We start from the raw sequence: 19,435 nt of genomic DNA on the forward strand, positions 1-19,435 counted from the left end.
ATAATTTATGATTGAATGAAAATATACAAAATTAATATATTATTTATTCTAAAAGGTGTATTATGTAAATTAGAAATTTATTTATGTTATTTTTTAAAGAAAAGTAAAGTGAGGTAAAGAAGTAGTAAAAAACAAAGTAGGATGTGGTAGAGTCGAGGAGAAGAGTTAGTTCCAGAAGTTAATAAACATATTATACATAATAATTTGTGATTGTATGACAATATAAAAAATTAAATATTAGTTATTCTAAAATGTATATTATATGAATTTGAAGTGTGTAATGAAATGAAAAAAAAATTGAAAAAAAAAGGGTGTGATGGAGAGGTGAGGGGAAGAGTGAGTCACAAATCATCATTTAGACAATAATGTAGGTAACCACTACCTACAAACCTCTCCATGGATTCATCTTGAATGTAATCACATGTAAGGCATCGATGTTTCTTTGTTAATTACACGGGGAAACATCGGTTAAAGACCCCAATTATTTTTTTTTTAACATGTTTAGGGTTTAAGAAGTCATGGATTACATCATCCATTCTCACACCCAAATGTTACCCATACTATTAAAATGATCATATATAAACCATTGAAAACAAGAAGTCATTTTCCGATGTGGGACTCGCAAAATATCGACATTGATTTTTCTTTCCTTTTCTTGAAATCTCAGGCTTTTTGTTTTGGGTATTGTTAACAACATATAATGCTAGTATAGTAATTCTTTTATATAAAAGCGAATCCATTAATGGTTATTTCATAGAAGTTAATCAATAACTAATTCATTTTAGGATCTAAAAGAACGAGAGTTTTTAATGTATAAATTGGTTAAGAGAAAACAAGAATTGAAGTATCGAATCACTTCTGGAACAAAACAAATCAAAATACTTGTAAGACAAGAAAGGATTAACGTAGTTGTGATTGTGAACGTCATGACTCGATTTTAAGGATTTATAAATTATAGATAGATTGTTTTGGATAAGCGGTATATGCTGGTACAGAGATAAGATAGCATCGATCAGATTAATTAAACGACTTATATAGGAAAATAAATACCAAGAATTTCTATCATTTTCATTATTATTTGGCTCTTCTTAGGCAATTGTTACAAAGAATTGATGAGTAAAGTGTGATTATGATCCTTAAATGTAATCAATGGCTTTTTTCAGCATTCCTGGTGCACGTTTGAAGCCACTGCTCTAGCCCAAAATTTGATTTGCTCTTTCATGTCACCTGCGGACTTATGAGAAGCCCAATTTGGAATAGGAGGAGCACAACTTTGCACCAACCATGCTTCGGATAAGTATGGTCTCCTGTGTGCCTTATCTTCTTCTGTCTCGTCTCTTCTTTTCTCTTGCAAACCAGGTAGTATGCTAGCTAAACTTGGACTTAATGTTTCTTTCTCAAATGAGAAACCCAAGTCCTTGAACCCCTGAACTTCTTCAAATTCAAGATCACTTACGCTCCTCCTCATTGTTTTCTGATTCAGGTACCTGCGCCTCATCTCCATAATACCCTCTTTGTTGAAGCTTTCAACCTCAGTCTTTCTAGTTGATCTACATCTTGGAATGCTACAACTCTGACATGCATAGCCAAAAGATATATGAGTTGATGTGAGGACTGAAGGGCTAACTTCAGAACACTCAAATCATTCTGAATTTGGAAGTATATATATGTTTTTAACCTTACTTTCTAAAGGACTATTGACTTTTCTTAAAAAGTAGCATTGTATTTGTAGCAGCAAGCTATATATATATTCTGCATGTCCTTTTCTAATTATATGATTTTACTTGGGCCAAAAACTTTTGGCTTTTCAGGCCATTATGCTTTAATTGGTTCTATTCTGGGTGCTGGCCACACCAAAAGCAATCATAAACTCTTAGAAGGGACAGGATCTTATGCATTAAAGTTATAAATGAAAAAGGAGTCTCCACTTAATATCATATAAAAGTAGATGGTTGAAGTACCTTGGAGGTTTGCCTTGGTGGCAGAATGTCAACATGTGTAGGTGTTGATGGTTGCTTGTGGTATCTGCCAGTTCTAGAATCATTTACTTGGAACTTTTCCTCTCTCCCTATTGATGGAGGCAAAGATGGTGTTCTTAGTAGTTTGCTTTTCCTTCTATTACAATCACTGTTATGATGCGCTTTCATCTGTGCACAATGAAGTTTACTAGCAGGATCTGTTGGTTGGTGAACCAATTTGCTTCTAGTAGAGTTGCTTCCGTTTTGGTCATCTTCTCCTCTCAATCTTAATGGTGGCATGGATGGTGCTCTCTGGATCTTCTTGGGATGAACAAAATCACCATTGTTTGGTGTTTTACTTCTTGATGAGAAGGAGGACACTTCAGAGTCCTTCACCAAAAAATCTGGAGGGCTGATTAGGCCAGTGGAAGGGCAAGGATCAGAGTGACACCTTGTCATCCTTGGTCTTATCTTTAACAAGTTATCAAAGAACCAGCACTCTTCAAGAAGATCCACAGCTTCAATTTTTTCATCTTTGCAAAAAGAAGACTCACAAGAGTTTCCAATTGGCTCCATGAGTTTCCACTTTTCCAACTTAGTTCACCCTTCATGTGTTCTCAATTTATATATACGGAGTCTTTTGCATCTCTTGTCATTGAATTCTGATTAAATTAATTGAATGTTGTGCACAGGCCAAAGATTTGACTATTAAAAATGCTGAAGCTGAGCTTTCTAGATAAGCCATGTGAGATATGACACCATGTGCTTTAAGATGTCCTTTTACTATTGTTTAGCCATAACGAGCTAACTGTCCAAAAAACAAGTGTTATTTAATACAAAAAATGGATTTCCCAAAGGCATTTCATGAAGTGAAACGATACTTAGGAGATGCATGAGGGCATAGAAGCCAAGTAGGGTCATGCGGCATTTAAGCCCCACAACAAAAAAATAATAGGTAGGGTCGATTTCTTTGGGATTGGCTTTGTCATGCCAGCACATTCCCATGTGATGCAGTTTTTGTTTATGCAGCCACCTCACATCACAAAACAAGTTAAATTAATAATTGTGTTTGGTAGTTTGTTTGACTATTACAACAAATAATTTGATTATGGTGTGAAAAGGTTAATTATCATGTTATTAAACTCTTAAAATTGAATAATTATAATATTTCTTAGCATGCAGTTGCTGAAGACCTTCATTCCTTGCTCCAGGTGTGTGTCTATGTGTATAGAGTTTATGACTTTTGCTTTGTTCCACTAACACAGTACAATTCACACCACCAACGTTCTTAGCTGTCTAAATATCATGAGCGTTTAAAAATTAAAGTATTAAAGCAAACTAATGAAATTGAAATAAACTATTAATTTAGTTTGGTTAAGGAATGAAACCAATTATTTAATCCAATCTAGGTTGATGGTGTAGTTAAGGAAGATACCAAAAACTCTGAATTATTTTGTTGTCATTGTTGTTAACCTATCGAATAACCACTCTAGAATCTTGACCAATTTTGGTTAAATTTGCAAGTTTCTTCTGATTAGGTAAAATTACTTTGAGATCAATCGGCACGTTTAGCTTGCTTCTATTATTGAGTTTGATTCGCAAATAAAATCATAAGAATAACATTCTGGTGCTTTCATATTTTTCTTTTTTGTAAATTCTAAAAAAACAGCAAAAATAATGTAATCTTTCTATAGTAGTTAGTGAACATATGCTAATTAAAATGAAAATAACGTACTAAAGCAAAAGCAGCCTCTTGGAAAACTAAATCTTCACTCCAATTAGATTTGTTGGTATTGTGATTCAAAAAGTTACAAATAAAAGAATCTTGGAAGAGGATTTCTTGGCTATGTAAGTTATTACCATTCATTTCAGAAGATAAACTTCATTCATTTGCAACAGAGTATTTCATCTAGGTCCCCACAAATCTTTGCACAGCATGATATAACACCCAACTCAGCCACTTGGACATTTCTAAACCACTCTAACCTTTATATCTTACCTTCTAGCAGATTCAATGGACGCACTTTTTTTTCCACAGAAAACCAGAACCACAACAGTAGACACGTTGAACATATAGGTTGATTCATTGGCTTAAATTGAACAGGTTATAAAGCTTTCATTCAACCAGGTCTATAACAACTTGTCAGATGTGTTTAAAAATGTTCATGCCTTAATAAAAAATTGTCAATGTCAACAAAAAAAAAGGAAGAAAGAAAATCAATTGTCAATAGTGAAGAGAATGGCGAGTTCAAGTTCCATATTGCTATGTATCATGACTCCTTTCCTTCTCTCTAACTTGTAACAATTTTATTGCTGGGTTAATTAGCTAAACCATTGTTTACATTTCAGTCAATTAAGTTAGTTAGGATTTATTTAGTTGGATTAGTTAATGTATTGAGAAATACTAATATTACGTTTTTTGATATATGGTTTTAAATGCATTTTCTTTTATTAGTTAAAATTTATTGACATTCATGACATTTTGTGAGATTCACATTTTATTTAATATTTTTTCAAAATTTTGTAATTTTTAATAAATTTTAACTAATAAAAGAGATCAGTAAAAAGAATGTGTTTGAGAGTTTGTTATTAGCACTTTGTAATTTGTATTAGTTTGTTGTATAGCCACTTGGAACGTGGAGAAAGACTTAAAGTCTCCCATTTTGGAGTAAGAGAGATTGGAAGTAAAAGGCAAAGGTAGAGAAAAAAATTAATAGATGTGATGACAATGAAAAAAAAGAGATCAAAGATAATTGAGCGATAATGAAATAGAAGAGAAAGGGAGTGTATGTTCAAGGAGTGTGTATAAGCACCACGTCTAATCTATTAGTACATGCTCCACATTGTGAAAGTTCCTGACTTGGCATTAAAGAAACCCACCCATTTTGATGTCTTAACAACCTACTTGTCATAAGCATGAATTGAACAAGCAGAGGAAACATTGAATGCATTAAAACATGAGTTTGTGGTGGCAGAAGCTGCAAGGAAGTGAGGGATCAAATCAGTTTGATATTACGTGGTTTGTACAGTGAGCCTGTTCTGGCAATAGTTCTTTTGCCTGCAAGGAACATGGTGGAGGAACTGAGCCAGCCATTGCCAGGTTACAGTTGTTGCAGCCGACAATATCTTTTTATTTTTATTTGTGAAGACCAGAAATATATTATCAATATATGGATTTAATTTTTATATATATGTTATTTCGTTAAATAAGTAAATTAGTTTCACAATTTTGATAAGACCTGTAACATCTCTGATCTCTCCACCTCTCCCGTAAACTTTGAATAAGAACAAAAATCTTTACAAACAGTTGATTAAGCTAAACTAATTCACATGATAAGAAAACACATTTGACTACCTTTCCATAATGACAAACTATGTCTATACTGTACATGCGATACAACTATATTAATACATATACCTCTTGAGAATATTATTAGAAAGAGTAATTACTAATATTTTCTTGAAATTATAAAGTGACAAATAATATTCGACCTTGGGAGTATTAAACGTTTGGTTAGATTATACAGAAATAATCAAGTTAGCTGAAATACGAGGATTCAAGGCTGTGAGATTTTGATGGCTTGAAAGTTGAAACTGCATCGTAATTTCTGGTCAAAACTATATTTCAATCTCAGAGAAAGTTATATACAAATGCCGCATGAGCACCAAAAAATTGCAAAGCAATCCAAGCTATTTAACAATAGCCTAATCAAAAGGGCGCTTTGTCATTAATATCAACTCTCTTAGAGAACAAAGACACAAATTTTCAAATTTACAGTGAAGTGAGACATCCTTGTCTGGGTCCATATGAACTAGTACACCATCTCTGAAAACAAATTTAAGATCAAGCTTCGGTGATTCTTCATTCAGTGCCGTATCTTTTGTTGCAGTAGCATGTTGGCTTGCCGAATGGGAATGACATTCAACTGGCACAACATCCTTACCTTGGTTACCAGGATTACATGTCTTCACGTTCAAACAGTCAAGAGATGTCCCATGTTTTTCATGTCTTGAGGTTTTGTTTGAGAAATCAATGAAATCTTCAGCCATAAAACATTTTCTAACTGCTGAAATAAGATCAACAGATAATGATGCAACAACATCGTGGACATCTTCTACTGTCCACTGATCACTGTTCAACCCCAACTCTCCAACAAGTATTTTCATTGTCAAATGATGGAGACTGTGGAGACATGCAGGACAACATTGATACAAGCAAATAACCCCAGATTCAGCAGGAACCCAGCCATTACTTGAAAAAACATTATTATCTGTAGCATTCTCATGTTTATCAGATTTAGAATCACATATTTTAGTACCAGTCTCTACTGAGGACAAGCCAAGAGGCTGATCAGAGATGGGACAGTTACCGACCTCGACATTCTGTGTCTCCAGTTCGCAAGCAGTGTGAAGTCCATTTTCAGAAAGGGCAACAGAGTCTAAGTCTTTTGAAATCCCTAATTCTCCACCCACCACTTCATTATTTCCGGCAGTTGCAGATTCAGACTGTTCAAATAATGTTCCGTTCTCCTGACTTTTGGATGAATGAAGTGGCTGGTTTGCAGCAGCAGTGTTGTTGATATGCTTATCTGAAAAAGAGTGGTTGGGTAGAGATCCTTCAGAACCAGCATTTCCTCCATCACAATCAATAATATCTAAATTATCATTTTTATCATTAGAGGCAAGACATTCAGTTGCTTCAGCCGCAATTCCCTTATGACTTCCATCCAATGTCTCCAAACCCTGATCATCTACAGGAACAACCAAACGGCAGTCCTCACCTTCAGTTTGGTGATTTTCAAACATGAGATTACTGTGTAATGATCCGCCACTTGCTGGTATAACCTTTGCTTTAAGCTCGGGAGAATCCTGCTCCAGACTAAAATGGAAGGACTTACTGTTAGAGACCAAGTCCACACAAAAAATACAGTAAGTAAACAACCATGCATAGAAAAGGAAAAGCAGTAATACCTTAGCAGCGAGTAAGCCCAGTTGTTGACCATATCTTCTAAATAAGCCACTTGTGACAAAATACGAAAATATTGATATCTATCTTTCCCAGCTTGAATTTTTGTATTGATTTTCTCAACTAAGATCTCAAGAACCTTCCTTACATCAAGGGAAACTTCCCTAACTGATTTATAAACACCTCTGTAAGCTGATAAACCAACAGCAATCAAGCCTCTGACTAAACCAGATCCTTCTCTGCTTTTAACACCACTAGAACTATAAGAAACTACCACCTTGTCGAGTGAATTATTAGGACGAATTATACATGAATTGAAAGGCCAGCCCCTCCAAGGTCCACTTACATCAGCACAGGGACCTTCATTGAGTTTTGAAGTGACCCAACAAAGCTCAGCAAAATGTGGGTATAGAAGAATTTGATAGCCAAGTGTGGATATTGCCAACAACACAGTTGACTTTCCCTTTAGTGTCTTGCTGTTGGGTGTTGGTGGAACTTTTGTAAAGGATTCATGTTGGATTTCACCCTTATCATTATCATTTGCGGATCCATCTTCTTTTCTTTGACATACCTTATCTTTACAAACTTCAATTGATTCATAGGTTCTGTGACCCTTTTGGGCACCCATATGAACATGAGATCTCTGATGAATCAATTGAACCTGCTGCTCAACTACATTTCTCAATAGCTCTGCTGCAGATAGATTGATTACCAAGTCATTGTCAAAATTCCCATCAACCTGCACAGAGAATCGAGGAACTGTCTGCTCCAAAGGAGTTGACTGGCTATCTTTAGATTGATAACTCTTGAAGAATTCTCTTACTTTTTGTGGAAGTTCTGTATAGGGAACTTCTGAAGTAGCCTGTCACAGATAAAAGACATAATATAAGGATCTACTAGCCAATATAAAATATCACAAATGTCTAGCTAATACTACAATGAATGACCATTCTTGCAAAAACAAGGATAATTGAGTGATAAAAAAATTGACCAAGTATCGTTTTGCCTGACAATGTTGCTGTACAAACAAATGTATCTTAATGTTAAAAGCCAAAAGAATTACTCAATATGAACGAAATTGTATTAACATATTTCTAAAATGGCAATTAAGAAATAGCAGAGGCTATAAAAATAAATCAACATTTAACTTTAAAAAAAAAGTAAAAACCTAGGAGACAATTGTTTAAAGGTTTTGAATTATTAAAGGCAAGAAAGTCTTCCTAATTTCATACCATAATCATCAAGGATGTGGATACACCAATGGACTCCACCTGCTCAATAAATGACATCCAGGCATATGAAGCCTTTGTGTTGGTTTGGCCTTTGGTCATCTCAGACAAGTTTTTTTCAGTCCCAGTCTCATTTTCCTTCTCAACAGCTTCGTTTCTTGTGAAACAAGACTTTCGCATTGTTAAACAAGAACCAGCCCTTTCAGCAATTTGGAAATGTTTATCCACAGCCCATAAATCAATTCTTGGCAAGAATACTATGCAAGATTGCCTGCTAGCACATTTCACTGCCACATAGAAACTAACTGTGAGTATCAGATCTCTAAGTTGATGCAATTATGAAACAGTTGAGCTTGAGCATCAATATTTTTGTATAGAACATATTCAACTCCTATCTTACACTTGGCATCTTTCAGTGACTAAAAAAGGAAAAAAAAAATGCATTATCTTTGCAAACCTAAGTCTTAAGGAAAACCTCAACAACAATGAACAGAAAGGGGACAGCTTTTTCGAACTCCAGAGTTTTTGTTAATTAGCATACTTAGTTAACAGTGATTTCAAAAGGACAAAAATCAACATTACCAGACAAAACCTAGAAAGAGAGACATACTTAATATTTGAGCAATCCCTTGCACCACTTCTCCATGCCCTTCTTGTAAAATAGTTGCCATATCAATCTTCTGTATTTCAATATTCCCAATAAAGCAGTGAAGAAGGCAAGAAGCAACATGTCTTTGGCCAGATCGTGGATTTCCAGAAATTAATATACGAAATCCTGATTTGTTGGTTAATGTAAATAAACCACTACGCATACCAAGATGGTTCCTTGCAGAAGATTCTAACTTCAAGTCGTTATCATTGGCACCATGCACAGTATCATAAGAACCAGCAACACCATTGTCCGCAGATAAAATGCCAGAACATGTAAGCTTTTTCTTTAACTCATAAACAATATTTGTTTCTTGAAGAAAATCATCCATGTACAACCACCAGCGATCAAAAGGCTTCTGCTTTTTGTCTAGAGCAGAAATCATGACATCCTTTATCACTGTTACAGCTTTAGATATGGATAGTGGTAACCATAGACGTTCATCAAGATAAAGAGATACAAGAAGAGTGCATAATGGCTGCAATAAACAAGGGATAAGTCGGGTGGGAAGAGAGGAGCATACTACATCATTAGCAGCATTTCCAGCATCTCTCCGGGAGCAAGGTAGTGGAGAAGCAAAAAAAGCCTCCAGCCAATCCCTCTCCTCTACTGCAAAGGATGGAAGAGCAATGTTCTTGCAACTTGAATGTTTATCTTCAGCAGCTAAAGACAGGACTTCTTGCAAAGGGAAGTTCCTCTTCAACGCATTGATTGCTGCTTGGGTACAAAGAGCCTGGAGATCAGCACCAGCAAAACCAGGTGTTTTTCTTGCAATCCACTCGAGCAAGGATCCAGTAATTGGTTTTGGCCACTTTTGGGTGTGAAGTGAGAGAATGGAAGCTCTATCTTCAATAGATGGTAGTGGAAAATAAATTTCCCTATCAAATCTACCAGGGCGCCTAAGCGCCGGGTCAACTGCTTCAGGACGGTTTGTTGCACCTATGACCACAACAGAACCCCTAGATTTCAAACCATCCATAAGAGCAAGCAATGTTGACACAACAGAACTATGTGTCTGATCTTGCTGCCTAGTGCGGCAGGGTGCCAGTCCATCTATCTCATCAAAGAATATTATAGAAGGTTGACATTTCTCAGCAACCTGAAATAATAATCTTAGTTGACGCTCAGCATCACCAACATACTTCCCCAAGCAATCTGCACCTTTACGGGCAAAATATGCAATCCGCTTATCACCACGGGCACATGCACCTATCAATGCCCGAACCACTAAGGTTTTCCCTGTTCCAGGGTGCCCATGTAAAAGAACACCTCTTGGAGGTGTAAGCCCTAAATTATCAAAAAGTTCAGGATATAGCAGAGGTAAAATAACCACTTCTTTCATGCAACGGATGACATCCTTAAGCCCAGCAACAGATTCCCATCCCTGAAATAAATTTTCACTGGCAGAGTCTGAACCCCCAATGTATACTGGGGCTATTCTCAATAAATCACGATGAAGCCTCTTGTTCTCACGCTTTAAAAATTCTTCATCCTCTCCACAATTTTCTAGCCATCTCTCTTCATCTCCAATATCTTTTCTGCAAGCTTCATTTGATCGCTTCCTTATCTCCCACATCAGTTTCCTAGCCTTCAACTTCTTTATCCGGGCCATATATTTATTACCACGAGGTTGGAAGAGATGCCTATGATCTGTGCAGGCTATAAGAAATTTACGATGATCAAAGATGCAACCACTTGCTCTCGCACAAGGCTGCAAAACACAGATAGTGTTAGCTCTTATCATGGTTGGTATAAAAGAATGCTTTTCTCGCTTGTAGTTAGCAAAATAAAGGGAGTTCTAAATATTTGTGAATCTTATTCTTAACGAGAGAACACAAAACCAACCAAGTGATAAGTTTTTGGACAACGATCAACACGACAGCCAGTGGTTGCCCCTCGCCTCCCACAGCGTGTGCACTTCAATGCTCTTCCTCGGAATAGTGCAGCCCTCACATTTTTTAAGCATCCAAAGTTAGCAAAATAAACCTGCAAAAGTTTGTCAATACAAAATTTAATTTAACATAAAAGTTGACTAAGCAACAAATAGAAAGGCAATTTGAATGTGTCTAACTCTGAGCAACAAAACTATTAAGTTGATAAAATTTAACAAAACAAAAAGCATTTCGGTTCATGAGTTGGCAATGTCTGCTGATTATCATGGACAATATTAACTATGTAACACCCATATTTTACTAAAAAGGCTTAACATAACATTTATATTTTGAGGACAACTTCTAGGGTGGAGCAGTCTCATAGGTGGTTTACGGTGGTCAATTAATATGAACCGTCAAACTGTGTCATTCTGTCAGATATAATAGTACACTGTCACCAGCAAATTTTTTCTCTCTCTTTTTTTTTTTACTTCTTTCACCCTCTCCCACAGTCCCACATACTCTATCTTCATCCCACAATCAAAACATTGTCTTCCCGCACCATATCAAGATAATTGGGAATCTTTCAAATGGGTAACCTCTTGTTCCACAAATGACACGAAAAATAGTGAACCATGATTGTTCAACTTCAGTGGTCTAAACAGCTTTTACATGTAAGGTGACATTGCAGGTTGCATAACATGGTTCTTCATGTGGGTGTTGAGAGTGACACTTAAGGGGGAGGGAATATCGAGTGTGAATTTCACTATTCCGTTGTTTTGGGGTTCAAAATCAATTTAGGGGCATAAAGAGAGTTCCAAATTGGTAGAGGAGCAAGAAAAGAGGCTTCTTTTTTTTTTGGGGGGGGGGGGGGGGAGAGAGGGGGAAGAAACCAAATATTGTTCTTCATGCCCCAAGGTGCTGATTTCCGTAGCAGGGAAGAATGATCTTAGGGACAAAGGGACTTGGTACTATGACTTTGTTAAGGAAAGTGGGTGGCAAAGGGATGATGAGCTGGTTCTTGACTCCGTTTCGAGAGAGGAACAAATAGTGATATTTTAGAGGCTTCAACAGAAGTGAAAGACACATGTAGCCATGGAGGGAGGAAGAAGGAGCACCGTACAATCAGTTATTGTGGATATAACTTTTAAGATTTTTTTAGGGAGGTGATAATATACAGAAAAGGCATGATAAGATCTTATGCACCTATGTAATCTAATTGTCAAAAATGAAAAATAAATTTGACTATGGTGAGCCACTTAACATACTAGAGCACGCTAGCCACTGTTTATTTTCAGGTCCAAAAACAAAGGTCTATGTTCATTTCAAATTTGGGTCAGGTGACAAAATTGAAATGGTACAAACATATTTAAAGAAAATAAGTCTGTAACAAGTTTAAGAAACGAAGGAGCTTCAATAGTATAAAGCATCTCACCTTTCATCTAGTGTTTAATCTATATCCAAGGCCAAGCACTATAAAAGCAAACTGTTATCTTATATCCCTTATGTAACTTGTAAGTTATATTCCAAAAGAAAAAAGGCGAACCTAATTATGCCACAACTTCAACTTAAGATGCATTAGTTATTACGAGTTTGGCACTTATTCTGCTTCAATAACAATTACTGGAGGAAGACTTTTATTACCAAAAGGATTTTTTTAGATGGTCATAAAATGTCACTATGATCAGCAAGTCTGCAATGTTATTCTCTGAAGTCTTACATAAACATCCAGCTCACTATATGCAGTTTTTCATGATGTAAACCAAGTTTCAGAAACTACTAAATTAAAATCGCACCTCTGGACTCCATACAGCACAGTGCAGATGAACCCATATTCTAGCAATACCATAGTGATCATTAATAGGACCCAAGAGACGCCCAAGCCAGCTAGGTTCATCGTCAAAACCATCCCAGATATCATAATTAGTCTCCTCTGAAGATGATGACCCGCTATAAGCTTCATTCTCACTTTCACCATTATCCTGAACTAACCTTTTTGGAGGCTTACCATCACTCCCTCCACCACACAACCCACACCGCCTGCCCTCTTTGATACGCTGGTGACCACGCTTGTCACTTGAAGCATGTTTCGACTCATCCCTCTTCCCAACATTTGCCTCATTCAAGACATTGTCATCAATGTCAACTTCCTTGCCATTGGAACCTTCATTATTCACCTGTTCAGCTACATCACCTGCATCCCTACTTTCCTTCACACTGTCTAACTGACCATCTACTTTATCTACACGTTCCACAGGAGAAAGCTCATTGTTAACACCACACTCCTGCATTTGCAGATCATTGGACAAGCTTCTCTCCTCATTCCCTACCATAGGAGGGACATTTCCATCCAAATTCTCTATCTGATTCCCCTCCTCATTCCCAATCATAGGAGGGGCTTTTCCATCCGAATCATCCATCTGATCCCTCTCCTCATTCCCTATCATAGGGGAGGCATTTCCATCTGAATCATCCATCTGATCCCCCTCCTCATTCCCTATCATAGGAGGGGCGTTTCCATCCGAATCATCCATCTGTTCCCCCTCCTCATTCCCTGTTATAGGGGATGCATTTACATCTGAATCATCCATCTGATCCTCTCCCGACAATTCGGTTTCCGAAGCAGAATCACTCTCCTCACTATTGCTCAACACAAGCTCCTCCACATCCTGACTCTTACTCTCATCTAAACTCCCATGAGAAACATCCTCCTCATGCCCTTCCTCATGCTTTGTAGCTTTAATCCTCCCCGGTCTCTTTGACTTAACTACCTTCGGCATCAACCCATCTAACTCCTCTTTCCCACCAACCTCACCATCACCCCTCCTTCCAACCACACCCTCAAAAAGCTTCCTCTTCCCACGTGGCGATTCACCCTCCTCCTTCACCCTAAAACCTACATTGCCAGCTCTTGATCTCAACCTAGAACTCCAAGCCCCGCCAGAACCTCTATTTTCCCGCCCTAAACTATTGGCACCCTCCACACCACCACTAATTCCACCCTTCTCCACCCTCCGCCGCTTCTTCGGCGGAGGAGGAGACGCGTCGAGCAAAACTGGGGCACGGCGAACCCGGGAGCTCCGACGAACCCCGGCATCAGGGTTCAAATCACCATCATCCTCATTCAACTCACCGTGGTTTCGATTGTACTCTTCCTCACATATTGCATCCAACCTCTTGTGCTTCTTCCGAAGCCGCGAACCCGATCGAGACGAGGAGCCCAATGAAGATGGCGATGATCGCATGACCAGAAAGCGGAAGAATCACCACACGGCAAAAAAATGGGGGAAAAAATATATAATATATGAAAAAAATGGAAAACGGAAAATGATAAACTTTTTTGGCTCTCTCAAAAACTAGCAAATGGGCATTCGCTGATTGTCTTCTCCATTCATTTGGGTGCTCGAATGTGCTCCGATTCGGAAGAAAAAAGTCGCCGCTGCGGCGTTGCCCCGGTTGGTCCAAGGTGGGAGAGAAACCGAAACCCTAGAAATCGAATTAGCGATGCAACTTCTTCGATGGGGCTTCGGTTCGATCAAAGGAAGTTTTCCATTTCTCAGTGAAGATTGGGTTTCTGGGTTTTGGGGTTCCCTGAGACCCTTCGTTTTTTGTGTGTTTTTCTCTCTGAAATTTGTTTTCCGTGCACAGAGAGACTAGGGCGTGTGAGAGTGAAAAATAAGAGGGTTTTGCACTGATATTCGTATCCTTCAACACACGCGCGAGTAGAGTGCGTGGCACGCACGTGATGGTTAGGTGTGGAGTGAAGAAACAATAACCGCTATTTGTGTGATGATGAGTGGAGGTATGATACACGCGCTTGAAGAAGGAGTTGGAATGGGTAATAATAGTGTATTTTTGCCAAATTTTGTTTTAATTTTATTTTTCTCCCACACAATGTTGCCGCCAATATGCAAGTTTGCATGACCCCAAATATAAAAGCAAATTGGGAGGGTATCGGGGTTTTGCATGCAATGTTTTAGATTTTGAAAGGGCAACGGCTCTTTAAAAATTTAAAATTTTCTGTATTGGATACTTTTGTGGGGACTACTTGTGCTCTTGTGAGTATTTCTCTATTTTTTTTTTATTTGTCTTAATTTTTCATTTTAGATTATAATTGTCAATACTCAATAGTAGACATTAAGCTCAATTTCAAATTATGAGGAATTGAGGAGAGTGAGAATGAAAGAAGGGGAAAAAAGGGTGAGAAATTAAAAAGTAAACCTCTTTGGATAAACCCTTATTCTAAAAAGACTTGAAATTGATGAAAAGGAGTTAGAGGACCGGCTGCCAACAAACTTGAATGACATTTTGCCACTTTGCCAAGTGATGCTATCCATTCTTGCAAAATAAGTAAAACTTACAACAACAGAACCAATAATCATCTTACTTGAGTTTGTGATATCCTTGGATTATATATATTTTCAAGACAGTTTAAATTTCCAATTTATTCCTTCTTTTTTTTATAAATAATACATGATAATGTTAATCTTTTAAAATTTTACTTAAAAACATATTATATACTTATACAAATTTTTCTTCTAATTTTCAATTTATATCTTTAAGATATTATCTGAAGTTAAAATTACTCATGATTATATATACAAAATTTTGTTCATATAGTTAGAATATTTTGAATATCAAATTTGGATTATGATTTTATATTTGTATATATATTTTAGCCCTAACATGTTCGCCTATTTAAGTAAACATAAATAATAATTTTTTATTAACATAATTTTAATTTTATTATAATGTATTAAAATTATATATATATATTTTAAATATTAACATCGCTAAAGTCAATTCTATAGGCTTGTTGAACAATAATTTTATGTTATATATAAATAATTTATTGTGTAGTCGGTATAAACATTTATGAATCCTAAATAAAAAGATAAATATAAATATTTTTAAATAATAATATAATATTGACAAATTTCAAAAGGATATATTATATTTTTAGTTAAATTAATTTGTTAGTCTCTATAGTTTTTTCAAGTTTTTTATTAGATCCTTATGGTTAAAAACACAAAATATTTGTGTTAAAAATCTTACAATTAAAATCCTCCATTCGGTAACTCGTTAAATTTCCGTTAGTTCATGTTGACCGAATATGTTAATTACCTTTTAATATGGTAATTATATTTAAATATTATTTGTTTTAAATACTTTTAGTTAAACTCCTAATTTAAATAAGTTAATTATACTAAATTTAGAATTTTCACATTTAAATTTAAACAATATTCCATACTTTAAACTCTTTGATATTTTTTAAATTAATATATATTCATAAAAAATTAAATAAAAATAAAAATGTATGTCATCAATATTTTATTTTTATTTTATTATTTTAATTTTTGTAATACATAAAATGAATGTCTATTTTATATAATTAGTATTTTAACATGTTCAATATACATGCATGTTAATTATATAATTAAATTTATGATAAATTATATATAAGCAAATGCTATGTTTGAATACATAAATTATATTTAAAATTAGTATACATAAATATTTTACAAACATATAAATTATGTTTTAGAATTATGATAAATAGTTTATGTTGTAACAAAAAAATTATTTTTATTGATAATTTATTTTAAAATATTAATATTAATTAATAAATAATTATGATAAATAAAAACTGAATTAGATAAGAAGTTAAGAAAATTCCCACAAACTTTTTTGTTGAAGAAAAATTCTTAAAAATACTCTCACACAAGATAAAATTTCTTGTTTAATATATTTGATTAATTATTTTTTAATAAATAAATATTTTAAAATATATTCGGTATATGTAAATAACTATTTAAAAAGAGGGGGGTTATAATTACACCGGTGTAACTTTTACCAAGTGTTACACTACTCAATAACTTTATATTAAATATAAATTTTGTAAATTCAACCGTTAGATTGAAAGTTCATATCACTTTATATGTGTATATCAAATTTTGTTAAAATTGAACAACAATTTAAAGGTGATCAAAGTGTTCATATTTTAGTATATTTTGAAATGAATATATTACGTCCATTTTGTTTTATAAAAATGAAGTATCAAATCATCTTGGATTAATATAAAATTTTGTATATATGATCTAAGAGATATGAACTTTCAATTTAACGGTTGGATTTACAGAATTCGCATTTAATATAAAGTTATTGAAAGATGTAATACTTAGTAAAAGTTACATCGGTGTTATTATAACCCCTCATTTAAAAATTATACCATTTAAAATAATTATACTAATTTATATGTAGAAAGAATATAATATTTCTTGATAAAAAAAAAAGGATATAATATTTAAAATTAATTAGTATTTTAGCTTATTCAATACACGTGATAAAATTTTTATTTATATAGTTATGATTTATAACAAATAACTATTTTTGAATATTTTAAATTTACAATAATTAAAATTTTAATAAATAAATATTTTTAAAATGAAATTTTTTATCAACAGTTTTAAATTTTAATTTATATTTATTCAAATTAAAAAATTTAAAAAAATAATCAAAGAGTTTAAATTTTGAAATACTGTTTAAATTTGAGTGTGAAATAAATAATAAATTTTAGTGTAATTAGTCTATTAAAATTAGGATTTTAATTAAAAATATTTAAAACAAATAAAATTAAAAGGGTAATTACAATATTAAAATGTAATTAACATATCCGATGAACAATGAACTAACGAAATTTTAATGACACCAGTGAGTGGAAGATTTAGTTACAAGCTTTTAAAATTATCAGAATCTTTAGAGTGTTTTCAAATATAGGAACTTAATTAAAAACATGAAAAAATACTATAAGAACTAAGAAATTAATTTAACCTATATTTTTCATTCAATTTACTTTTTTTATATAGGATTCAACTTACTTATATATTGTGTTGTTATTATTTGTTTATTTTTATAAAGTAACATTTAAACAATTTTTGAGAACAAAAATGATACATTTCCAAATTAGAACAAGAATAAAAAAACATATTTTATGTAACGCAGTAAGTATTTCATAAGGGAATAGGTGGTTTAGTAGCTCAGAACGGGTCGTTCCCAAACTAGAACGGGTCGTTTCAAACTACTAAATTGGCCTATAAATCCTATATCGAAACGGTCCGTTTCAAACGTGGTTGTTATGAGTAAAATCCAACTCCAGAACGGGTCGTTCTGGTTTGGGAACGGGCCATTCTAGACGTGCCAGAACGGACCGTTCTGCATGTGAATTTTATACTTGATGAAGGAGCCTAGAACGAGCCGTTCCAGATTCGAAACGGGCTGTTCTAGCCACTCCTGACCTCTATAAATAGGCATTGAGGAGGGGGAGAAAAGGAAAACTTAGAGAGAGGTTTTAGAGAGAAGTTTTAGAGAGAAGGACTATGGGCCAGGAAGCTTGTTTTTGGAAGATTGAGGTTCCCAGGTTGAGCTTCGGAAGGAAATTCCGCTTCTTCTCAGCTCTTGGCAATGCTGAGCCAATCTTCAGGTTAGGGAAGCTTCATGTATTGTTTTCCTTGAAAATGGTTAAGTTGTTGGGTGCGGATTGAGTTAAAAAGTTGGGTTTTGTTGTTTGAAAGAAAAAAAATGATTGATTTAAATTAGTGGTTGCATGTAACTATTCTTGTGTTTTAGTAGTTTTTTATAACGTGGTTAAGTTGCTAAGTTTCCTGATGAAGATGAATGAGTAGTTGTTGGCTTAAGTTGTTCATATGTTGTGTGTTGATAATATGTGATATGTTGTTAAAGTTGCTATATGTTGTGTATTTGGTGAAACTAAGTTGTTTTTATGTTGTTTATTGTTGAATTATTAATAAGTTGAGATGTATAAGTTGAAGTAGTTTATTGTTGTAAAAGTTGTTTAAAGTTGTATAAGTTGTTTATTGTTGTAAAGTTGTATAAGTTGTCTATTGTTGTAAAGTTGTATAAGTTGCCTATTGTTGTAAAGTTGTATAAGTTACCTATTGTTGTAAGGTTGTAAAAGTTGTCTATTGTTGTAAAGTTGAAAAGTTGGGGACATATGGTGAAGATATATGTCCTATGTTGAGATACATAGTACTAATGAGATAAGTTGAAAGTTGTTTTAAAGTTGAATCCCTTAGTACTGTGTGGGTGACATGAAAGTAGTCGATCTATGTCATGGTTGAATGACCAATTTGAGTAAGATATCTAGTTAGAGATGTAGTCTTTGACTAGGTACTGGAGGGTGCGTGGTACTTGGAGGACAGTGGGTGGGCTAACTCCATATGTGGATTGGTGATGCTAGCCAAGGCCGTGGTAGGCTCATACCCAAACCCTTCTGTCCTGACAGTAGTACTAGACCTCTGAGTCTAAGTGGCACACCTGAGCAATCACTTATTGTTGTCTATACCTGGTTCTCTTCGAAGTTTCTAACGATGTCCTATACCTGACCTGGTTGAGATAGGTCAAACGCTGGATTCGGTAGGGTTTATGCCACCTAGACTGCTCAACCTCAGTTATTGGAGATCTCCTAGTTGTATATACGTGACAACGCATTAGTTGATGTTGCATAGGTTGTTGCATTCAAGTTGTATATAATGTTGTATGAATGAGTTGATAGTTGAGCTATTGTGATAAATACTATGTGATTGTGTTGTGATGAGTTGTTGATCACTAGGACTAGAGGATAAGTTTTCAAAGTTGCTCATCCCATTGTGTGGATTGAGATAGTTGTGGTGCTCTAAGAGCCTAATTTGTTTTAAGACCCTCATTGGAAAGTTGTTCCTTGGAGTGGATGATGTGTTGTTCTC

General features: G+C 34.8%; 2 protein-coding genes and 1 long non-coding RNA gene across 3 annotated transcripts; 1 reads left to right on the forward strand and 2 right to left on the reverse strand.

Moving 5' to 3' along the window:
* Positions 1–1,047: 1,047 nt before the first annotated feature.
* LOC109789162 (serine/arginine repetitive matrix protein) lies at positions 1,048–2,534 on the reverse strand. Its single transcript, XM_020348057.3, has 2 exons — positions 1,962–2,534; positions 1,048–1,573 (listed from the first exon to the last, which is right to left on the reverse strand). Exons 1-2 carry the CDS (start codon positions 2,532–2,534, stop codon positions 1,160–1,162), a joined length of 987 nt encoding a protein of 328 aa, XP_020203646.2. The 3' UTR covers positions 1,048–1,159.
* Positions 1,220–2,647, forward strand: LOC145952921 (uncharacterized). The gene is made up of 2 exons (XR_014430418.1): positions 1,220–1,359; positions 1,484–2,647. It is a non-coding gene; the product is annotated as an uncharacterized LOC145952921 (long non-coding RNA).
* A 2,906-nt stretch (positions 2,648–5,553) lies between these two features.
* On the reverse strand, positions 5,554–14,345 carry LOC109789156 (P-loop containing nucleoside triphosphate hydrolases superfamily protein). The gene is made up of 6 exons (XM_020348050.3): positions 12,470–14,345; positions 10,648–10,788; positions 8,764–10,513; positions 8,157–8,440; positions 6,930–7,786; positions 5,554–6,837 (listed from the first exon to the last, which is right to left on the reverse strand). Exons 1-6 carry the CDS (start codon positions 13,916–13,918, stop codon positions 5,664–5,666), a joined length of 5,655 nt encoding a protein of 1,884 aa, XP_020203639.1. The 5' UTR covers positions 13,919–14,345; the 3' UTR covers positions 5,554–5,663.
* Positions 14,346–19,435: the final 5,090 nt, after the last annotated feature.

The sequence above is a fragment of the Cajanus cajan genome, chromosome 10 (genome assembly GCF_000230855.2).
Source record: "Cajanus cajan strain Asha chromosome 10, NIPB_CcT2T_4, whole genome shotgun sequence".
NCBI classification, from domain to species: Eukaryota; Viridiplantae; Streptophyta; class Magnoliopsida; order Fabales; family Fabaceae; genus Cajanus; species Cajanus cajan.

What these genes read in the sequence shown, in the direction of transcription:
- LOC109789162 (XM_020348057.3), bottom strand. Translation starts at nt 2,534, where the DNA reads ATGGAGCCAATTGGAAACTCTTGTGAGTCTTCTTTTTGCAAAGATGAA. An exon ending in CACCAAGGCAAACCTCCAAG is followed by an intron (nt 1,574 to 1,961) that starts GTACTTCAACCA and finishes TATGCATGTCAG; the next exon opens with AGTTGTAGCATTCCAAGATG.
- LOC109789156 (XM_020348050.3), bottom strand. Translation starts at nt 13,918, where the DNA reads ATGCGATCATCGCCATCTTCATTGGGCTCCTCGTCTCGATCGGGTTCG. An exon ending in AGGGATTGCTCAAATATTAA is followed by an intron (nt 8,441 to 8,763) that starts GTATGTCTCTCT and finishes TCTATGTGGCAG; the next exon opens with TGAAATGTGCTAGCAGGCAA. An exon ending in TGGGCTTACTCGCTGCTAAG is followed by an intron (nt 6,838 to 6,929) that starts GTATTACTGCTT and finishes CTTCCATTTTAG; the next exon opens with TCTGGAGCAGGATTCTCCCG.